Source organism: Formica exsecta, unplaced genomic scaffold, assembly GCF_003651465.1.
Source record: "Formica exsecta isolate Colony F162 unplaced genomic scaffold, ASM365146v1 scaffold196, whole genome shotgun sequence".
NCBI lineage: Eukaryota > Metazoa > Arthropoda > Insecta > Hymenoptera > Formicidae > Formica > Formica exsecta.
The window spans coordinates 713989-732170 of NW_021849259.1; the positions used below are offsets into that span (position 1 = coordinate 713989).

General features: G+C 33.7%; 1 protein-coding gene across 3 annotated transcripts in view; it reads right to left on the bottom strand.

Annotated features, from left to right (window-relative positions):
• LOC115234191 (hemicentin-1) overlaps window positions 1-18182 on the bottom strand; it is a 191105-nt gene that overhangs the window by 13934 nt on the left and 158989 nt on the right. The window contains exons 13-21 of one of the 3 annotated variants that reach the window (XM_029805010.1): window positions 17462-17818; window positions 16851-17114; window positions 16267-16524; window positions 15564-15581; window positions 14831-14971; window positions 12440-12476; window positions 6756-7189; window positions 4719-4829; window positions 3652-3773 (exon numbers count right to left, since the gene is read on the bottom strand). In XM_029805010.1, the coding sequence (XP_029660870.1) occupies window positions 3652-3773; window positions 4719-4829; window positions 6756-7189; window positions 12440-12476; window positions 14831-14971; window positions 15564-15581; window positions 16267-16524; window positions 16851-17114; window positions 17462-17818 (1742 nt within the window). The remainder of the gene's footprint in view (window positions 1-3651; window positions 3774-4718; window positions 4830-6755; window positions 7190-12439; window positions 12477-14830; window positions 14972-15563; window positions 15582-16266; window positions 16525-16850; window positions 17115-17461; window positions 17819-18182) is intronic. The other 2 variants (XM_029805012.1, XM_029805011.1) reach the window with 2 other exon arrangements.

Here is an 18182-nt window from a genome sequence, read left to right on the forward strand (position 1 = left end):
CACAATTTTTCGAAATAATTATAGTTAATTGAAATATAACGCGCCAATGCCAGGAAAATAGTGCGCGTATCGGAGTTATTGTCGATATGTTAGGACCATCATCCATTGGATATCGGCTCTAATTATCGAATGCCTCGTGCCAGTAACACGGTGTGCTTATTGTCTCTCATCGAATTATTACGTTGATTGATTCAGATTGCGCTCGGATTGTGAATACTAGCGAATTAGGTAAACCGATTCGGCTAATTTCGCCTGGCTAGCTTGCTGAAATGAGCTTTGTCTACGTGGATTTGGCAATGTCAAGGATGCTTTCCGTTAAATAATTCATGTAAATCGGAACTTGTAAAGGAATTACTACAAAAGCTAATTAATTGTATTAGTACACAAATCTAACGTCTATTATCTAGAATTTTAAATATTTATGGGATTTGTGGTCCCTTAGCTTGTCTAGTTCATTAATTATATGCATAAATGAAGTTATTATACTACTAGGTAATTACTTTTATAGATGTCATTTATATACAATGGAGATGTGCATTAAACTAAAGCTTTTTTTAGCTGAAATTTAACTGATATAACCAAATATTCAATACTATACGTCAATCTGTAAAAATCCCCACACACATTCAATTTAGCTGAATAAATTCTATTATTTATTAAAATGTTAAAATAAAAATCTACAGCAATTTTATTTATCCGTAAATAAAATTGCGATAAAACACAAAGAATTTCATTAAATTTTTAAATTAAGAATAGAGATGACGTTATTTTTTGTTAGTCGTTATTCAACATGAGACACGGATAAACGATTCGAGCGTTAATCAGCACAAAATCAAATATATCAATTTCGATAAGAATAACATTATGAAGCCGTTCCGCTTTAAGACACACGAATTATTGGAAACTCATTGCAACAATCGGTCCTTCTAAAAAATGTTAAAGTGCGAGCACGATTAAGTTAGAAAAAAAAAAAGAAAGCGAGCAGTGAATTTATTTTCGCCAGAATAGCAATGCTCGTTATACTCGCACAGCACTGAATTACCTGTCCACCACGGTGTTCTTTTTTCCGCTATATTGATTGGGCTACGAGATTTCCTACAGCTAATAAAAATATTCGACAATTCGCAAAAAGTGTGTGTTGTGCAGATAGCGCGAAGAATGAATAGCACAGTCACTTACTTGTTACAAACTAATACAATTTCGTTTACTTCTCATTGGCAAATTATATCCTCTTAATTTTATCAAACTCTGTTAAATTATCGGTATTGCGATTATCTGGAAGACAATCGATAAAACGTTATATCGCTAGTATATAAATATTACACAAGAGAGATTACGTAACAAGCAGTATATAAAAGCAGCCATTTGCGAAGTGCGAAAATATTCGAGTAATTAATAAAAAAAAAAAAAAAATTCGAAAGTTGAAGAGAAAAATTATATAAAACTTGTGAGTTGCATTTCGATGAAAATTATTATCTGCTTTTGATTCGCAGTTATTTTTCGCTGCGTGCAGAGTATCATTGTGAGAGTATCACGTCTCACGCGAATAAAACACTTTGACGACGTATTAAACAAATGAATGTTTCACTAGACATGCATTTTAGCAGTATCGATTTCGCATGATTATCGCTAAAAGCGACGCGATTACAAACCTCAACTCTGCAACCAACAATAATATCATTGACAAGCAACGATATTTATTGTATATTAATCACCGCGAAAATATTCGAGTAATTAATAAAAAAAAAAAAAAATTCGAAAGTTGAAGAGAAAAATTATATAAAACTTGTGAGTTGCATTTCGATGAAAATTATTATCTGCTTTTGATTCGCAGTTATTTTTCGCTGCGTGCAGAGTATCATTGTGAGAGTATCACGTCTCACGCGAATAAAACACTTTGACGACGTATTAAACAAATGAATGTTTCACTAGACATGCATTTTAGCAGTATCGATTTCGCATGATTATCGCTAAAAGCGACGCGATTACAAACCTCAACTCTGCAACCAACAATAATATCATTGACAAGCAACGATATTTATTGTATATTAATCACCGCGAGATATAATGACAGCAAATTGTCAGTCGCTATTATTAATTACTTTTATTTCTTTCCATCAATATTTTGATATTTAAATATTTCGATATAATGTAATTTATGTTTAAATAGAAATAAAAAATAAAAAAATTTTGTAAGTATTAAAATATATAAATACAGAATATTATTATATATCGTAAAGAATTGTTTTCTCAAGATATCAAATCGGTCGTATTACAAAATAAATCTTAGTTCGAAGAGAGTCCGTAACATTCTCGAACTGACGCTCTACAAAGTAGAATATCTTTTGCAGAATATTCGACGACTCAAGAGAGACCGATATATTTATTCGCTTGAGAAACGCGACGTGGTAGAATCGATTGAGATGGCAGAATTTACATCGTAAAGATTTCGACGTCATCGAACGCGTTTCTAAAGCAAAGGAGACTTAGATCATAATATCTCATGTATTATTGCGAACTTTCCGATACACAAGAATAACATTCTTCTTTTTAACGCGTTATACATGATATTCTTTTCCGTTTAAGCATACAAGGTAGCTAGAAATTTGCATCTACGTTTTACTGAAATTTCTTTGTGTATAACGCTTAATTTGCAAGATGACCATAAGTTCTGTTATTTTAAAAGATTCCGTGATCCTTCAGGTGTAATAAATTCACTTTAGAGACGTCTTCTTCCATTCTAATTATTCAAACTCAAACAGAAGCGCGAGCCGTTTGTGAAATGGCGGAATTAATTATTTTAATGTTTGCTTGAGGCAAATCAATTAACTGTAATAATTCGCGGTTAACGCAACGGGTGAGTCTGCTGATAAAAAGGGACGAGAAGTAGCGGGGGTGACGGCGAACGCATTCGCGCGATGATTCGATAAAGCGAACGAGCCCAGGACTGGCCTCTTAATTACGAAACAGCGATTTGGAAAGTCATTGCGAAATAACATTATAGCCATTACGAGGGTCGAAAGAGGTTTCTATGTAACCAAGCTCAGTAGGTAGATAGCTCTTACACAGTGAAGCACGAGCAATACCGTAGGAGGAACCATATGTTGAAGTGGTGAGGCACTTCTAAGTGCTTGCGGGCCTTCGAAGAGGTTGAGCGACGCGAAGGGTCGTACTAATATCTACCCTCTTGGCCTTTCACCGCATTTCACTTGCTATCACCTCTCGAATATATTTGGCCAGAAGGAGGCAACGTTAATCGACGAACTGTTCACGAAACTTGGCGGCTAACTGACAGAGATGTGCACCAAGAGGGTATCGATGTATCAACTTAGATCGATCTTGCGTGAATTTTCATCTAAAATTATGTTGCTCTTCCGGCATATCTCTCATTCTAGTTGTCCAATTTTTTTTTTTATAAAAGATATTTTTTTTTTATAAAAGATATTTGTGATATTTTTTACACTTGGCGCTTCGACATTTAAAGTTGATTGTTGCAAATTGATTTTTCGCGACTGATACATTTGCCATTATTAGTTCCCTTTTTCTTTGACAATCACGCTAATGTGCATGTTGCAAGTCGAATGCTCTCATGCTGTCCGACAAAAACTTCTCGCCTTTCTTTTTCTTCTATACAATGATCATTATACTAACCTTGTTAGGAGGCGCTTGAATCCCGTGGAAAGGTAAGTTTTCGTAGAATGTCTTCGTCCCCGAGTCGGGAAGAACTTCCGACACGCTGTTCACATGATTGTTATTCGCGGCTTGATTGGGATCTGCAATTGCAAAAAGAGAATGGCGTTGCATAAATTGTCGCGACGTAAATTGTCGGCGATGGCAATAGATTCGACGTTCCACGATCGACCAACACATTTTAACTTAATCCAATATAAAGACCAACTTTTATTATTGCACAGTATAAAGAATATAAAACATGGTAACGAGAAAAAAAAAAGCTTGAAACAGATTGCAATTTCGAATTGGATTTCAGGATGTAACCGTGGGATTAAAAAATTCTCAGCAATCAATCTCGTAATCAATGCAATTTCTTTCTTGTATTAGAATTCCATATTTCTGAATCCCGCGATTCGAGCCTAGCTTTCAATTTATATTTCTATTTTTTTTTATCTAATTTACATTTTACAATTTGTATTACGATCACAGTGTTTTCTCAAAACATCAATATACAATAGAATAACAATATTGTGTCATCGTTGATAATTGTCATTATCTATTTATAACTTTGCAAAATAATAAAATCTCTCTGTTAAAGAGATTGTAATATAGATAAGAAATTTTATATGATTTTAATCAAAAAGAATAATATCGTGAAGAAAATGCGTAAAATTATATGTAGTTTCGAGTATAAATTAGACAATGAAATATTATTAATTTATCGCGATAAAGTGAAATTTATGTGGTCGGTCGCTGTGTGTATTTTTTGTTAATGCGAATTCTATGAATTCTTGCGTGCGGCGTGTGTATGGATCGCCTATAGCTAAATAACCCTCTATTTCGCACTAATGATTGTGACATTCGCACTGTGTATCTGTGTGCTCACATTAACATGTGTATTTCTTCCGTCCGGCGATGTGTATTGGCGAAGTAACACATAAATTGGGAAAGGAAATCCGTCAATTTTGGAGAAGGTTCTAAGTCAAATTATGCGAGCAAGAGTCAAGTCATGACATGCGCGTTATATAGAAATATTTTGTACGTACCTGCCCCAGGTTTTTTTCGCTTACGAGACGTATTGCCACGATGCGGCTCGCGAGATGATTCCATGGTGTGCAATATCCGCTGCCGTGGCACGATTCTTTTATAAGTCACGGCTAAGAAACATACAATCAACAACGAGCGATGTCACAAACACATAAAGCCTCTCTCATGCGATAGCTCGATCAAACGTAATCAATGCGATTATGGATGTTAAATAAATATAGGATATAAATGTTTCATCTCCAATTTTAAGATAATGTATTATTACAAAATAATACAAAAAAAATATTTTATTGTTTACAAGAGAATGAATCATATAACGTTCTCTGGAAACTAATTTGTTTTCATGTTTTCCTTACAATGTGAGATCTAACACTTCATGAATTGTAAAAAATACAGAAATATTTGTTCTTACGACTTCTTTACCTTTCATCTTGTAATTAAATTGCTCGTCTCTCAAATTAAATTATACATTTTCTATATTTTAAAAGTACCGTATAAAATATCATTAAAAGTGGTATTATTATCACGTTTGTGCTAATGGAAAAAAATAATAATGGGCAAATAATACTTCAATATTAAATTCTACAAAATGCGAAATTTAATTTCTTCTAATTTTAATTACAATGAATTTAATTTTAATGCACTGGATATTGATCTTTCTTTGTTTTGAATGTTTCTATTATTTTTTTAAATCTGCGGGTTCTGTAAATAACGATAAAACTCTCAAATAAACATCGTTCTGGGGATAGCAAGATTGAATATCTTCCTAGAATACGAAGTTTTTGTCGGAAGGGAAAGATTAGATGTTTAATTACGCATCGTATATATTAACTGTGTATTTAATGAGATTTCACGTACTTCACATATCACGTACTATCCAATAACACGACGACGTTTTCGTTTCACTACATTGGAAGCGCGTAAAAAGAGAAGTCACGGTTAATGGAAGATAACACGATAAAGTCTATTATTACCTGTGACGACAATCGAAAAAAAAAAAAAAAAAAAAGTAGAAAAAGAAGACTCTCATTTCTGATTTCTAGTTACATTACTATATACATGCATAAAATTTTGCGATATTTTCAATCTCTCACAAGCCAAATGTAATATACAAGGATTCCATGTTCTTTCTTTCTTTATCTCTCGTTGACTTTATTCAACTTTTAAAACAAACAGTGAAGAAGATTGCATGGTTAAATTAATATAATATAAAGTAACAATTATCTCACTCAAACCTCAACTAAATCTTAATATTTATTGATTGAGATACGCTTCCTTTCTTTTTTTAATATAGGTTTTGAGTTGTGTTTTATCTATATTGTTTGATGTATGTACTAATTTATGCATATATACAAACAGATATTACATAAAAAAAAAAAAACTGTAGAAAGAGTAATGCGAAACGAGTTCTGCCAAGAATGGAACTATAAAATCAATAACGTGAGATATTGCCAAGATAACTGGCTAATACTACGGATCATATATGTATATATACACATACATACATATATTTGGTGTGCATGTGTGTATATATACATATAAAGTATTCTATAATAAAAGATATCGATGAAATATGTGGTATTATGTGTCCATAAAGCGGATAATGCGGTCGCCGAGATTCAATGCCTGTCATTATTTTTTCACAGAAAAAATATAAAATAATAATCTATCTACTGGCTCACTGTATGTATAATACTACGCATATATCTTGCGGATGCGGGAGAGATCAAGAGGGTACGTTTGGTTTATTTTCGGTACGGAACAGCTATTTGTTTAAACTATTTGCATTCACAAACATTTGCTTCTCCGCTGGTGCGCGGCCGTGTATCTAGCTTATGTCGCTGTAAACGCGTCGGATAATTTTTCGTGTGAAATTAGAAATACTAATATTCAAATATATTCTGCCTCAAGAAGTTTCAACTTTAAAAATTGTGTGAAAAGTCGACATCTTACATAGAGATGCAAGGAATTGCAAAGCACAAGCGGTCGCGAATGTAAACGGATTAACGTCGCATCGTAGTTTGCGACTTTCTTACCTGTCTTCTCTCGAGATATACCGGGCAGAGTGGCCTGTTCCTTGAGCTGTACCCCAAACATGGCTTTTATTTTGTTAGCCCGGGCGAGCATACCGTCCTCGTGCAGACTGGTCATGCTGGTCGTCCTCTGAACGGCCTGATCTTTCCTACCGCGACGAAATACCGCGCGTGCCGGATTACAGCTGATCGGTGACAACGGCGTCTCGTCTAGGAATCGCTGTCTGAACGATTCGTCGCTCTGTTTGCCCACCAGCTCGTTACGCAGATTAGACTCGTTCGCGCGAATGCTCAGGCCGCCGGATCGTAGGCTGTGAGTCCGATTGATGTGCACCAGCACGCCCGGCTTCAAGGGCCATCTCGGTGCCGGCGTCGGCTGCGCCGGGCTTTGCACCGAGTGCGAGGATACCGTGGGACTGGGCGGTCCACCGTCTGGACTGTTATAACGATCGAGGTCATACGGGATAATTGAGCTGGACGAACGAGATGAATGGAACGCGACGCAGTGAGTCTCGGTGATAAAATTAGAGAAAAGGTATCGAGATAAGTATAGACGATTCTATAATGATGAATAAAAAAAGACCTTTTTATTTTTTAATGATATGAATTCATTTATACTAAGTATATATATCAAAAGTTATCATATATCTTTTTGGAAATGGCCAACTTTACATAAAACATGAGTCGTTAAATATTTATGAGTCCTTTAATATTTATTTATAAGAGAAATAGCATCTATAATAAATTTAGAAACTTTATTGGAAACTCATTGCGTTGTCCAATTTAACCCAAAAATCTCGATTACCCCATTTGACCTGAATTGTCCCGAGAACGAGAGAGATGAGAGATCAAACGTGCGAGAGAACGAATAGGAAGATGAATCAGTTGCAGGAATCTTCCTCAAGAATCAAGCTGTATTTGACAAGATAACAAATGCTCTTTTCTTATTTTTGAGACAAGAATACCGTTCCACATTTTAAATAAAACGTCACACGAATTTTAATAAATGAGCCACGTGTTTTGCGGAATAGAAAAATAATTTATTCGCGAAATAAAATTTTCTGCAAGCTTCTTGACAATGTGTTTTTGCGTTAAGCTATTATATCATCTCGAATTGCATTATCTAAATGAGGAACATTGCGTGGCATGTCGTGTCTCTGGTAGGATCAGAGGACCTTTAAAGACGGAAATAAATCTCAGTGCAGAAAATCCGCCGTAGCTCAAGCACGTTTGTCTTCCTTCTCAGCTCGCGAAATAACGAAATTTTAGTACTGTAAAAATAGAAAGCTCGATCGATACTGAATCACGCGAATAAATTAATATCTCCGTTGTTGAATATGTTCTCATGATTAAATTTATTTACATAAGTCCGCGAAAAATAAAAATATGAATTTAATAAATATATAATAAATAATAATTATAAATTTAATGGTTTATATATCTTCCGTTTTATGTGTACACCCAGTTTAAACATTTTACATGTAATGAACACAGATTATAATTAAAAGCATAATTATTCTCTAAGCAAGTTATACTAATTGTACTAAACAAAGCGTAGTAAATATAACAACATGCGTTTTAATCAAATTATAAATTTTCTTTCTTGGACAGAAAAGACGGAATAATCTTGAAAGTAAATTTTGAATAACGCTAAAAAATTGATTAATACTAAGAAAAAGAAAAGCAGAATTGAGAAAACATTATAATTACGCAATAATAAAAAATATTTTTCTGGAATATCCTTATACAAAAAGATTATAATTAATTCTCATCATCTTTATACGGAATGTTTTCAATAAAATGATGCGGATTTAAACACCGGGTTTTGGCTGTCGTTGAAACTGCATATGCAAACTTTTAATTCACGCGAAATTTTCAAGGTCCGCGGAACGAAGTGCTCAAGGGAAAAATGTCATCGAGAATAGAAGTCGGGAAAGCGTTGTCGAGTATTGCCGTCAAGCGTACGTATGGTATAAAAGATTGCATTGCGAGAAACTGTGATTTCTCCAGCACGATTCACGGTACGACGTTTTCCATTCGGTATATTTCCCGTCGCAGTGACGTAGCCAATGTTTGCGGATCCTTCCGGCACCACACACACAGATGAACTTCGGGTTTTTCTTCGTCCTTTATTTCAGGCAACGCGTTGATCTTTGTCATCATCTTTCTATCTTTTTTATATTTCTTTTTTTACATTTTTCTTTATATTTCTTGTGCCATTTTATCGTTCATTCTTTATATTACTTATTTTCCTTTTTCTCTTTTTCCTTCTCTCTTGCTTTCTTGCTTTTTTTTCATCTTTTCTCTTCTTATCCCCCATTTTCTCTTTTTTTTTTCGTGCTGGGGCCCTTTGTTACGCCATTGCTCGACGTTTTGAAGCTTTTCCAGCACTTCGCAGTTTTATTGCACGCTTCGTTTAAAGTCTTGTCGCAGAGCCGCGTTACATTGCTCATGGATCGAACGGACGGCAATTATCGACGTGCGCGCGCGCGCGTGTGTGTGTCGGGGCTAATCTAATGACTCGTGTCCGCTAAATCGGGCAGAGCTGGGCGACCTTTAAGACCGTTTGAAATAAAATAATTCGTCGAATGCGAGCGGCATGCGATGATAAACGCACCTTTCCAGATGCCGTGCACGTGCAAATGCACTCGTGAGTGCGGCGAATATCCATCAAGACGGACTTATCGCGATGTCATACGTGAGCGTATTTCTTATTCGATTTATCATGGACCATTAACAAATAAGCGGAAAGGCGTGGAAAGAAATTACGACGAGATTTCATGAATCTGTGAAATTGCGCATTTCCAGAGAGCTCTATTAATGGGAGCGTACACGGTAAACCGTGAAATTGCGCGCGAGCTAATTTAGAAAATGAAACAATTATCGCCCGTTCGTTAGATGAAATTAGAGTACGCGTGCCGCGGTTTAATGTTTGTTACGTTCACGCAGCCAATTAATCTGGCATGTACAACGGGCGTCAATAATCCCTTTATATCCGAATTCGCGACATTCCAGCACGCATTGTGTCTAGATATTCGAGAATAATAATACTGTCGATTTTGAGAAAAATCAAAAATAATGTTATAACCGAGTAGGAGATGAAAAAATATTACACTTGGGAACTCTCTTAAATGGAATTTGTGTATATATTGTTATATTTTTATATTATCACTGAAAAGCAGTGAATAGTCACTGACGGCTTCGATTATAATACAACACTTGAGTGAGATTTTGCAGATCAGAAATCTCATCTGAAATCTCACTGAAAGATCTTATCATGAATCTAAAATCTCTCTAAAAAATTAATTAATTGTACTGTCTGTTTTAATCGATGATTTTTATCTTATTATTTTTATTTTTCGTATTTTTGTATGATTGTTATATTTTTAAATAACATTTACTACATACTCTACGGGATTCAGTATCGTTCAATCTTGTTTTTCATTGCGCTATAATACTTCGCTATCAGAAAAATATATCTATGCACACGATGGTGTACTATTCTACGTTGGTGTAATTTCAATCTGCGGTGAATAGATTTCTAATGTCCTTAAATTCCATGCAAAAAATGAGTGCATCGTTCTACCATAATCTTGCTTTAAAATGCCCGGGGAAACAATTTGCACAACGCAGTCCCTTCTCTATCGCCATAAGTCACGCGACATTTCTTCGTCACGCGAAAGATATGATTGTTGATGTGCCGCATTCAACAACAGAAACTCGCGAGACCGAAGGCAGAATAAACACGTGCGTTTTGTTTTTTTTTCCCCGAACAATTCCTCATGTAGGCGTTATTTTTTTTTCCCAACGAACTGACTTCTCGTCTCCGCGAATTGAGGGGGCGAGGTGCCATATATTTATTGTGCAACCGTTGTGTGCATTCCGTTGTTATAAGCGGTTGTTTGTAAGCTTTCTCAGAAGTACCAGGAGAGATATCCACGCGGTAGAACCAACACTGATAAGAGAAAGGACTAAATTAAATGTAAACTCGGCCGTGCAGCTTGTAGATTTATAGGATGAAGCGCGTACCGTCCCGTGTATCAAAAAGATTGCGCGTGCGATGGAGTAACATGACATTGTATGACGAAAATGTGTGCGGATGCATTCTTTAAAAATATCGTGGTAAGAAGAGGCCTTGAGCGTTAGCGTTTAAAAATATTTTCCAACGTTGCTCCTTTGTAGCAACGTAACTTGTAACATTATCTTGCAAAAAGCCTGATAGCGCGCGCGCGCGCACTTTTCCACAAAAGGTTACACTCCTAGAATATCAGCTGTAGGGATATAGGTAGAAAAATAAGATAATTTTAATCTTGATAAAATAATAGGAAAACTTTTTACACGACCGTGCTTTAATTATAATCCGCGCTTTCCGTACGCACAAAGGAGGATTATAATATAAATTGTATCAAGATTTTATACGTTGCACATTTCGCGATGCAAAATTGATAATTTAACGTGTAGCTGAGGGCACTTTTCAATTTCCATCATCGATCCTCTATCGAGATGGATAGGCTCCCGGGAAATGTGTACTCTAATCCGTGCAAATCCTCCACCTACCTTGTAATTCCGAAGGTATTCCCCCAGCAACTTTGCATGGTCATTACAAAGCCCGTATTAACGATTACAAGCGATCTTTGTTGAATTATGCAAGAAGTTACACACGCGATAACTGCAGCACGTGAAAGAGCGTCATGTAGAACACCTCGTTCGCTCTCTCGCGAACAATTATAACTACCTACCTCGCTTGTATCAAGTTGACAATAACTACTGTAGACCGGAAGCGGTAGTTAAATTATGCAATAGGATATGTATTCAGGTATTGTAGAGAGAGGATTATTTCCTGCGAGATTTCAGGTCGGAGACAAACTTGCATGCTATCGTGGACAAGCGCGCCAATAGAATCGGCTATCCTTTATGCATTTATCGATCATCAAGTGCATGATATTACGTTTGTTAGTGTTGGTGCAGGTAATTGAAATATGTTATACGAATGAACAATATATATATATATATATTTCTGAATAACTATAGTCAATAAAATGAAGTAAAATAAACAATTAACTCGACAAATTATATTTCCACCGAAGAGATTTACCATAATCTAAGATATGATTAGTATATATATATATATATATTTGAGTTTGTATCGTTAATTCATTAATATAATATGTTTCTCTATCTGCGAATATTTCATATATTTCAAATTTATAATAATAATAGTATAAAATATAACGTATGTTTTTTAATCTCCAATATTGTCAATTTAAACATGTTTATTATTGTAAATGCAATTCTACTTTAATTTTGATAATGATGATAAATTCCTTATTAAAAAATAAAATTGTTGACATATGTATTCTTTACCGACTGTATTAAATACATTAAAATTATTATTATAATTTATAATAATAATTTATTATACGCATAATAATTTACAGGGGGCTACGTACATCAATGGAGACTATAAGCATAAATAATATCAATAAATTCTATCTACAATTGTGTATATAGAAAACGTGTTTTATAAAGCAAAAAATGCATTCTATATTTTTAGCAAGCTTTTCTCCACCGTATTGCCTTTATCGAGCAAACCTAACTAAAGCTGACCCAATACCGGCAAATCAAGAGCTATTGTTTAACTAAAATAACATAAACAAAAAACGTAATGTGCTGCGGTTTGTACTTACTGTTCGCGTTCCTCCAGCTCGACCACCCGGTTACTGTCTGTGTTTTGTTTAGCAAGTCCAAATTAAAAAGTAGAGCAGAAACGAATCAGTTTCGTGTTAGTGAAAACTACTGAACAAACGCATGCTCGCTGCCGTAATGTGTTAATTGTCATTAATTATGAACAAGGCGTGTGTGTTTTTTAAAATGCAACTTGTAAGGGAACATCATTTTGTTGTAATTTTTTTATATACTATAAAAATTTACTACACACAAATGAAAATAATTTTTTAAGCAAGAACATTGCATTGTTTCTTTTTTTTTATTGTGCTGAAAGTTTCGCTAAAACAATCGTAAAGCTTATATTAAACATATCCTTTTATCAAATATTATTTGAAATTAATTCATAAACGAGTATAAACGTTATCCAAATTTTATATATTATACATAATTCTATTATTCCGTTTTACTTTTGAACATCCACGTTTATTTTGGAAAAATTATATATATTGTTATAGCTATACGCGCACCATTAATTAAAGCAATTAATTTTTAATTGCAGAAGAATTGTAGAAAAACGCGCAGAAATTACTGCGTTTAATTAATACGAACATGCCCTTTATCGCAATTATTACAGAACGGCAATTTTACGTTGCAGCGATACTAAAAGTAGATTCTGCTATTCTTCTTAACTATGGTGCCATTAAATTTATTACAATGAAAAATTGTAAATTTAATTTACAGAGTTATATCCGGTAAACAATATCGTTCCGTATACGAATGAGCTTACTTTGCATGCATATCGATCGTTGTTTATTAATGTCATCGTATTCTTACGTGCGCGCGCATTGATATTTGGAATCGTACTTAAAATCTTGTTAAAGTGAAAATCTTGTTATGCAAAAGAGCTTAGAATCTGTGTCACTAGCCCAATATCAAACATACACATCTATTATTATTATATAATCTTATTTGCAACGCGGCGAAAAGAAATGGAAATCATTATTAATCAATATCAGTAACTATTTATATCTGAAGCCGTATCGTTTTGCTTAGAGACTGTATTAATCTAAAGTAAATCTGGCTCTTTCGAGTTAAAAAGTTTTTTAATTTAATTAATTTCTTTAGACACATTAACATTTATATTGTGAAATAAATACTATTTATATTCACAAAAGCAGGTTGTGCCAAAAATGACAACATAATATTTATATTTTTAATTAATATATTTTTAAAATATTTCTGAGAATTATTTTAAGTTATTTATATCTCATAAAATATCACATTCTTGTATTTATATTTATATCATGAATTATATTCATAATAAAAAGAAAAAATATTGGATGTTATTGCAATCGAATTAATCCGAATCAACATTATAGCAGCGTAGCACGCGTTTGTCCGTAATAATAGTTTATACATATGTATCTCCATCTAAATGGAAATCTTACATTGTTTAGCTACTTTATACAAAAATATATCAAATAGTGAGCATGCTTTTACTCTACTTGGCATAAATTATAAAGATATAATATACTTTTTATACAACGTGTAAGAATATATATCTACGTCTGTTTTTGCATGGACGGGTTAACATATGTTTTTTTGTCAAGAAAAAGAATATACTTTCCGGAACAAAGTCTACTCTTTCAGTAAATATCAGATAAACGAAACAGTTTAATGGATGTTTTACGGATTCATGTGGTAAGATAACTTTGATATACTTACGATTACGCGCGTTTCAAGCCATTATTTGTTACGAGAAGGTTTATCAGTCAAATTCAATTACGTTCACAAAGAAAGCACAAAAATTAACACAAGTAATTAATTAATAATTTTTAAAATATAAAACAATAAATTTGCATGTTCAGGTCTCTCTTGTACGTATTAACTTTTCGAGAAGATATTTTTTATATTAACGAAGGTATATGTATCGGGACATAAACATAAAGACATTGATGAGATTAAAAAATAATGTCGTTAGTATATATTAAACAAATATTATTGTTAATTGCACTCTTTTTCTGTGTTTAATTACAACAATTATAGATTGCTTGTCAAATTATAAAAAATAGTTTATAAATTATTGAATATAAGATAATGATATTTATCGGCTAATTTGGATATATCAAAATATGTATATATATATTTTTATAATAATTCAGATTTAATTTTTAACGCGCAAAATATTTAATTTTTCAAAGGTACTACAAAATAAAAATCATTTTTGTGATAAAATTTGGAGAAGTTACATTAAAAATTTCACGCGTATTGAGTACGTTATCGATCCGATATAAAGAGGATCGAAGAAATTTCGCTTCACGATCTAGTATGCCATGCAAGTCGCCGATAGCGATTCTGTGATATATCAAATATATGATATATCAAATAGATATTATATAAAGATAACTTACATTTCATCTGACTGCGTTTACGTCGGCACACGATGTAGATGGCCACGCAGATTAGTATTAGAACTAGTATCAGGACCACCACTACGATGATAATAATTAGCAGCAGATTACCCTCCAATTGATGCCACCAGGGTATATGACCTGCAATGTGATAGGTTGTACAATAATCGATAACAACAGTCGATATAAACAATGCATACAAAGAGAATAATGCACGCGCAAAGCACTTTCATTATTCATATCAAAATATGGAAATATCATAATAGCGTTACAACAAACAGTGAAAAGATGATATCTTTGTTTCATGGCGCGATTAATCCGTATAACGACTTTTGTTGGAGAGATAGGTATATCGAGTATCATCAAAATTATAAAAAAATGTTTAAAAATATGCACTGAAATAAAGAGATGATAAAAAAAGAGATTACAAATAATTGGAAAGATTAAAGTATGTATATTGCGTCTCAAATTCATAAAACTGATCCATAGCTTACACAGCTATAATAGATATAGCATAAAGTTTAAAAAAATCTTTGTTTTAGTTTCATTCATTTACGCAGAGCGTTTGAACGTAACACAATGTATTTCGATTAAAATCTCAAATAAATTATTATTGAAAGTTCTATATCGTGATACACAATACAAATGCTAAATATGCTAATTATATATATACAAATAGCAATTATATTTAAGATACATATTAAACGCAAGACCTGGAATAATATAAACTTACTTTTGTGTCCATGGTGGGCTATAGAACAACAAAATTTTTTTAATATTTATGATCGACAGATCAAAACTCATCACTTTGATTATAAATTAAAGACGGATTAGAATCATTATTTTAATGCAATTATGCAATAATATAAGTAATTTTATGCAAACATGTTCCAAATCTACAACGCAAAAATATCACATATAATTATTGAATATAATATGAATAAAAATGTAGTAATATTACGAAATGGATTCTAGTTTCCAGTCAATATTTATATATGTATATGTATTTATATATCAAATTATATATACATATATGTATATTAATTTAGCATAGATATTTTAAAATTTAGTAAATATTTAGTAAATATATTTAGTAAATATGTTTGATTTCATCGAAACTACATATACGGAAAATTCACTCGCAACAAACATACAATGAATAACTTTATCCTATGTTCGTAACTTTTCAATTATGTAAATTCACAAACTCTCTATACGGCTGTTATAAAGAAACTTCTATATTATGTTAATATATCTTTTTTATGTATATTTTTTTCGCGAATATGAAAAAAAATGTGTCGAAACGCGATAATATTTTTTAATATAAAGTCCGCGTGTTAAAAACTTCTTGGTAAAAACTTCTACTTCCTTTGCAAGAAAATATAATACAAGCTTGGCGCTATTAGCGAATCGATGAAAAGTTTTGCTATACCAACCTGGTATGTCGTGCTCGCACGGTACGGAGTGGCCGATTGTGTTATTTGCTACACACACGTATGTCCGGAAGTTAGTGATCGAGGTATCGAGGAGTATGTAACTTCGCCCATTTCGCATTTCTGCGATTTGCTCCAGCGTGTCGTTTTCGTTCTTCAAAGACCAGCTGAAGTCCGTCTCCTTCGGATTTGCGACGGCTGAGCAAACCACGTAATCCTGGCCATCGAATCGTTCCTTCTCTATGTGACATTCCGGTTTAACTATATGGAAAATATAGTTTAGCTATATCAAAAGCAATGTAAAAAAATGGGATCTATGATTTTGAATAGCGATATATTAACAAAAAATTTGAATACATTTAAAACATTATCTTTTTTTTTTTTTAAAAAGATATTATGATCATCAAAAAAATATAATCTGAAAAATTTCTCTTTAAATAGATTTAAACGGTCGGAAAAAGATGAAAGAAAAAGATTCTACGATTAATGTATTCGATATTCGCCTTCTTAAATGAATCTACTCAATAAATTGAAGAATCTTCTTGAAACTGTTAGCTCATTCGCTTGAAAATGCAGTGGAAGCTTACATTGCACATTCATAACCATCGAGATATTCAGAGAACCGTGACGATTCGACGCCTCGCAGTAGTAAGTGCCGTTGCTACGTCTGGGTACCGGCATTTTCAAGTCGAGCACGTGACCCTCCGTAATAGTGTCGGTGGGTGAACCTTCACGGAACCACCGGAAGTTCGGTTTTGGTCGTGCTTTCGCGTCGCACTCGACGATTTCCGCGATCGTGTCCACTGTCACATTGATCATCTTCTTCGAGATCGTGATATCTTCCGGAGGGACTTTTTAGGAAAGAAAAAAAATCGGATATTTAATAATCTTTGGCAACAAACCTTTTTTTGATAAAAATATTTTCTTTTTCTCAACTTATAAAAATATTTTTCGTGTGAGCTTTAAACGATCTGAAATTAAGTTACTGGAATTTATATTTTATATTTGCCAATGTATATCGAAAATTGAAAGATATTAAATCAGCCATACAAGTAGAGAAAATTTTCTCCAAATATTAGAAATATTTTTGTCCTTTCTATGTAATAATCGCTTAAAAAGTGAATCTTTATACCATCGATTTATGCAAGCGAGCAAAGATACGCATCCGTACAAAAAAAAAACTTCGAACAAAACGTACACTCGACGTGAAAATGAGTGCTGCTCTCCACGCCTGGGCCAATCCCGTTGCTACTGCTTTTGCAGGTGAATTTGACGTTATCCTCGTCACGGTCGAGCTGACCGTTCGGCCAGACGGTCAGATTCCATACAAGGGTCGATTGGATGCTCTCGAAGTCGTTGGTCCTCGGGTCAGGCGGATGATAAACGTTCAACACGTAGTATCGATTCGTTTTCGAGAAGTCCATGGGAATATCATCTCTCAGCCAAGAAATATTGCAGATTGGAGCGCATTCGATCCAACACATGATGCTCACGTTAGGCGAGTTGTAGACGTAACCGCGATATGAGTGCAGCTTCTTGATGAACGTCGGAGCCGCTGATGAAAAGCGATAACTCTTGGTTAAGCATGGAATCTATTATTACGAGAAATGTCGGACAATATCTATTTTATCACGTAGGGGAATAGAAGAGCTGTATGTTTAATGTAAAATGTCAAAATTGCCACGGGTACCGACATATGTCACATCGAGTATTATGCGAATTCAAATTTTCCAGAATACCCGAGTTTAATTTCGATGAGGATATACGTTTCGATTATTCATGTATGCATAACGGCGAAGGGGGAACTAAATTGTTTAAAACCTTAAATACCGCTGTTGATCTGGTTTTGAAATGTTGTTACGCAATTCGTTAAATTGCCGGTTATATGTAGTTACTGGGTGCATTGACATATGTCGCTT